The sequence below is a fragment of the Chelonoidis abingdonii genome, chromosome 1 (assembly GCF_003597395.2).
Source record: "Chelonoidis abingdonii isolate Lonesome George chromosome 1, CheloAbing_2.0, whole genome shotgun sequence".
NCBI classification, from domain to species: Eukaryota; Metazoa; Chordata; order Testudines; family Testudinidae; genus Chelonoidis; species Chelonoidis abingdonii.
The window spans coordinates 88,916,860-88,923,166 of NC_133769.1; the positions used below are offsets into that span (position 1 = coordinate 88,916,860).

The 6,307-nt window shown below is 38.3% G+C and overlaps 1 protein-coding gene across 1 annotated transcript in view; it reads left to right on the forward strand.

The window, feature by feature from the left end:
* Positions 1-3,700, forward strand: part of ELK3 (ETS transcription factor ELK3) — a 57,869-nt gene extending 54,169 nt beyond the window's left edge. Inside the window, exon 5 of the mRNA XM_032788530.2 lies at positions 1,833-3,700. Coding sequence (XP_032644421.1) covers positions 1,833-1,931 — 99 coding nt within the window. The 3' untranslated portion in view covers positions 1,932-3,700. The remainder of the gene's footprint in view (positions 1-1,832) is intronic.
* The last annotated feature ends 2,607 nt before the right edge of the window (positions 3,701-6,307 follow it).

A 6,307-nucleotide genomic window follows, 5' to 3' on the forward strand; every position in this document is an offset into this window, starting at 1 on the left:
TCACTTTAGATTTTCATCATTAGTTTGAAAGTTACCATATGACTGGAGCAATGAGAGACTTGTACATAACTGTGTTTTATCCTAAAATAAAGCCCCAGAGGAATGCAACCAAACTTCATTGAAATCTCAGCTGCCCCAATGATCCCAATGAAACTATTTTATTCTCTTGGTTTTGATTATTTATTATCTGTATTACAGTAGCACTGAGAACTCAGTCAAGGATCAGGGCCCCCTTGTGCAACACACTGTACAAATAAGTGGAAAAAAGACAGTCCTTGCCCCAGAGAGCTTTCCATCTAAGTCTCCCATCTCATCCATAAAACAGAATAGGTGGAAGAACTGGACAAAAGGGTAGGGGGAAGAGGTTACAGTAAAATCAGCACATTTTGCATAATAATCAGTAGTCTCAGCACCTCACCAGCCTAGTGAGACAGCCAGTTATAATAATAAAAGAGGGATGGTTTGTAGTCTTAGAAACCACCCAAAGGACATTTTGGGTTACATATCCCTCTTGAAGAACATACAGTATAAAAACAAGAAACTGGAGGGTTCCCTCCACCCCCGTAATTACTTGAAATCAAATAGGTAAAAGATTTTCCAGGGGCATGGTGGTGATTCTTGTGGCTGGCTGGCTGGCTGATATAAACATAAAGCCTGCAGGAAACAAACCAGTACTGACTTTTGATACAGCCTTCACCATGGTGCACTGACCCTTGCTGCCCAGTGCTGATCACATGGATCGATGCTTTTCAAATTTCAAACTGAATGATAAAAAGTACAATCTTTAGCTAAAACCTGGAGCTAGTAGTAGAACACGGTGGCAATTAGGGTTGCTCACTCTCTGTCCTGTGGGGGGCGGGAATATTATAGTATATCTTTTTTACACACCCATTCACCCCGTTTTGTGTAGCTGTTCAGTTTTAACAAAGTGGCAGTTTTGGACTGGGTCATTCAGTATTTAGGGCCTAATCCTTTAAGGTGCAGCGACCTCAATGCCTGTTGAAATCAACAAGTTTTGAGGGTGCTCAGCACTCCCATTTAAGTAACGCCTCATAGAATCAGGACCTAAGTCTGGCCATAAAATAGGCCAATATAATCCATAGCACATTTTAAAAAACTAATTCTGAGTGTCTAATGTAGCAGGCTTATCCTACTTTCCTACCTAGCTCCCTGGCTAGTCTTAGATCTTAAATACCAGTCAATACACATTAAGTGCTAATAAGCTGCAGTCAGGGTGCAAGGGTGTACAAAGAATATACTGGTGTGTTAATTTAGTTAATATTCTTTGCACAGCACTTTGAAAATGTGACATGCTTAATACTTAGATCCCTTAGCCACATGACAAAGGGTCCCTTGTAGATAGCTGACAGATTCTACCGAATACACACATACTTTTTCAAAATAATTTTGAAGGCTTATATATTTGCCTCCCCCCTCCCACAGATGAAACTGTACCATGCGTTTACAGTTTCATTTTTGCAAGAATCTTCATTGCATATCTCTTTCAGACACCTTACAAATGCAGAGGTGTTAAGATTACGGAACATTCTTCCTTTATGCATATCAAGAAATCTTTCTTCATACTGCTCAATTTTGTGAGCTGATGACAGTTGTCTTGTAGCATTAACTAGCTATATTTTCTTGAACATTTAAGAAAAAGAATATTATCCTTTCATTAATAAATTTTACTCATTATTAGTTGAATCAAAGCTTGTCATTTAGGAACCACAACCTTTGAAAGGAAAATCATCTGGGTTCAGTTACTGGGGCTGAGTGCATATGCAGTAATCCTTTGAGATAATGAATGAATTTTACCTTTTGTCCTCTTGCAGTTTCCAACTCTGCTAAATGGTCACATACCAGTACCAATCCCCAGTTTGGATGGGGCCTCTTCTCCAGTACTGCTTTCTCCAAATGCTCAGAAATCCTGATGACGTCTCATCACGTTAAGGACTCATTAACAGATTTAATGCATTCATTCCCATGGGTTAGTTTTTCCTGTGTCATGAGAAGGACATTGTGAAACCCTCCATTTCTTTGGTTTGCACTTTTCATTACATGGATCTACTTTTATTATGTTAGCATTTTTAAACAGTGTTTTTATATATATAAAAATCTGTTTTGCATTAAGTGAACTATAATTGTGTTTTTCATAGCTCTCAAGTGTTGAACACTGTTGTTGATGAAGTACTTTTCTTAATGGATTTCAACAATGTATCTAATAAGGATGTGAAGCTTTTTTTATCCCTTTTTTCTGCATATTATGCATTGTGCTTGTGTAAAGTATAACCGGCTGTGCCTTCTTTTGCATAATATTATGCAAATGATTTATATATTTTCTAGTATTAAGATAAAGGTTGAAAGACATAACTAGTATTGAACAGCCCTATGTGTTTTTTTCCACAGATAGGCCATAATGATGCAGTGTATTCATGTAACTTTGTATTAAGTGCTTCCAAATTGTATAAAAAAATAACCGTATGATTTTTCTTTGCTAAACTGAAAGAACATAGTAAATGTTATGTCCAGGAAATGCATTTAAGAATAACTAAGCCATAGCTAGATAAATGCTGAAGCCCACTTTCCCCTCTGACGTAACTCCATTGACTTTCACAGAGTTACACCAGGGAGGGACTGGGCCCTGAACAGTCATAAAATGTTTTAATGGTATTTTGTAAATGTGTCTGCAGAGAAAGAAGACTCACTCAATACTTGTTATTTTCATAAATTGCTTATGAATTGTTGGAATAACAGCTGAAAAGACCCATCATGTACTTTCCATCCTCCTGGCTGATGTAGGATTGTTCCCTCTGTTGGTTTTCCAAGTGCTTTGTCCCGTTGTTCCAAATGTCTTTCATTGCTTCCCTTGGAAGAATATTGCAGCTACTTAGCTGTCAGAATATGAGGCTTTCCCCAGAGCTGCAGAATTTGTTGACCTTTAAATTAACACCTTGTGCTTGTAAAGAGCCCTACCATATTCATGGGATTGTACATGTGGAAACATCAAGTATCTGAGAATTGTGGATTTGTAAGTAATGCTGCATCGCTATCTGTATACAACCTAAAGATAAATGTATTAAGCATGCACTCTAGCTTGAGGTGGTGGTGGCTTAGTCATCTCAAAGTGCCAGGTTAGAAATACCTAGACTCCATGGCACCACAGATTCCAAACTTGGCAGGGCTGACACAACCCTTGTCTTTTAAGGTAGATAAATTGGGTTGTGTGCAGTATCCTGTGTGGATCTCTCAGATGAGATCTTTAAAACACAACAAAATACTCAAATGAGGATCTTCTTTGTTACAGCTGGTCAATAAAGATCCCACTGCACTTTTTGTGTGACTAGTGGGTTTTGCCCATGTAACTGGCAAAACTCCTCTTTCTTGAATTGTATGAAGTGAGCTGTGTGCCAGTTGTCTGCCTGGATGCATTTCAGTGGTGATGCATGTGTTTAGTTGTAAAGTGGTTTGCAATCCTTCAAGATGAAAGGTGCTAAATAAACATTTTATTAGTAAAGTTCTGATATTTAAAGGCCATTTTTGGGGGCGAGGGAGTGTGATGAGAGCAAGCTTCTTCCTGAGGCTCCATGGTCTTGCAACCCAAAATGACTCCTGCATTTTATTGACCTGAAGAGCTCTGTGTGGCTCGAAAGCTTGTCTCTTGAACCAACAGAAGTTGGTCCAATAAAATAATATTACCTCACCCACGTTTGTCTCGCCTGCATATCATCTACACTAAAAACACTACAACGGCACAACTGCCCTGCTATAGCAGAGACACTTTCTACAGTGACAGAAGGAGTTTTTCCATTGCTGTAGTAAATCCACCTCTCTCTAAGAGGTAGTAGCTAGGTTGACACAATGACCACAGGGCATGATATTTTTCACAGCCTTCAATGATGTAGTTAAAACAACCTAGCTATGTAGTGCAGACCAGTCTTAATGAAATAGAAATCACCATATCTAACTAAACAAAGCAATAATATATACCTGGCGCGGGGGGAGGGAATCTCATCCTGATGAAATGAAATAGAAATCACCATATCTATATATACCCAAGGGGGGAAAAAAAAAATCTCATCATGCATTTCAGCATTTGGGAACCCCAATAGGCACCATCATGTCCATCTAGAAAGGAAGGACTCCAATGACAGACCACAGCAATGAGAATCTTACACAAAATGTCCTGCAAGTTTTAGGCTAGCTAAATTGAAAACAGACTGAAAAAAAAGGTGGCCACAGATGAACCAATCTGAATGGTTGGGTCAAACACATGAAAAATTAAGTGGAGGCATCAGAGATTAAAACTACAGGAGATTAAAGATTAAATTATTCTATCAAACCTGTTCTTTTTTAATATATATGGCCTCTCAGGTGCTTGGAACTTTTCAGTAATTAAGTCACATATGTACAATGTCCATGTGCTGGGAATTCTGGAACTGATTCTCTTCTCATTGTGCACCACTGTAACTACTTCCGTGGAGTTATTACTGATTTACATTGGGATAGCTGAGGAAGAATCAGATGTCATAGATGATGAGGAGGCACATCTCCTTTAGCTCACAAAGTAAAGATATTTCCTAGAATATTAGAACTCAATCAATTAAAATACAATATATATTAAAAGTGCTGTCAAACTCCACTCTGCAAAAGTTGAGAGTAAAATTGTGGGAGGGAGTGTCTTTTTATTGACTCTCTGATGTCAAAGACCAGAACAGACTCCTACAAGAGGAAAATCCAGATTCTCATTAGTTTGTCTCTCTTTCCTTGTTGCTGGATCTGATATCTTGGAAAGTAACCAACCATTTTTGAAAGAAACTGTGAAGTCTTGTACACTTTCCAAACTGCAGGGTTAGCGTTTTTTTGATGCCAAGAAATACCTATTTTTGGACAAAAACTCAGCAATGAAATTATTGTGAAACATCCAAGTTAAACATGATGTAGGCAACTTTGAAGAGGAGAGGCCAGGAGGCATAAGGTGCTTGTGTTGCCTCGTATATCTTAGTGGCAAAGAGTAACAAGTAAACAGAGTAATAATGGTACAACACATTTATTATTGCTTAGAGGATTTAGTTTAAGTTTGATCAAAAGTAGCTTAGCAGAATGAAAGTGTGCTGTACTGTCTGGCCTGCAAATTGGTCAAAATGTCGCCTGAATAAGAATTCTGATTACTGTTTATGTTATATAAGAAAGATGCACATGAAGGGTCATACAGAATCATATTGCCATTTTTTCACAGAGACTTATTGCCCACCTTCCCAAACCAGAAGATGGACTTTTTATGCCTACTAAATAGACTAGCCTCCTTTTGGTATGCTATGGTTCAAGGAAAACTCTGATGCTTTTCTATTGAATTTTATTAACGAGTATCTCTTAAAATGTAGATACAAATCACAGAGAAATTTTAGTAAATAAATATGCATGGAAGAGTCAACATTTCTATGACAGTGGATGGCTCTGAGATTACTTGATGGAGGCAGCCATGTTCTCATCAAAACAGAAACAGGTTGGACTTATTTCTCCCCTTGTTTTTATTAGGTAAGTCAATGGGCTTAGAGCATGATTTTTTAGGTAAGTTTATACGTGTATTCAAACTTATTTTGGGAGCAAACAAGTTTTATTTTAGAGGTGCTTTTATTTACTTTATATAGACTACTATAATCTGGAATTAGGAAATTTTTGTTATACCTATTAGCTGATATTCCACTGGAGTGAATTTTCACTAGTGTGGCAACAATTATTTGGTATCTCTGCCCAGAATTATGCATTTTTTCCCTCCTGGCTCCTAGCCCTTAGAGGAAAGTAGGTTCCTTCACAGTTATATAGAAAAAACTGCAGGATCTTGTGACTGAAAGAAGCTTTTGAGGAAGCCACCAGGTCTATACCTCATAATGCTTAGCCAAACAAAAAACAAGGCCCAGGTAGTATTTTATGGATAGGTTGCTGTGTGTCTTGTGGAACGAACATGAATCTATGAGATAGGACATTCTAAATGTATCATACCTATCCTTAATCTATTTGGAGATTGCAGCTTTAAACACGTTCTGCTCCCTCATTAAAATGCTAAGTCCCAAACAAAGGGACTTACTAAACGACGTTCTCGTGGCTACGCAGTCCTTGAGAGCTCTAACCACTGTAATGGGAGTGCGGGCCCACTGCTATGGGGTGAAAAGGGGTGGAGCACAGCAAAGGACAATTTATTGCTTAAAATGAAAAGGAGAACAAACCTTGGTTGTGCATTCTGGAGCTGCCTTCTTTAGCAGGGCTTTGAGAGATGGCTTCTTATAGGAAAGGGCTCCCAACTCCCAGG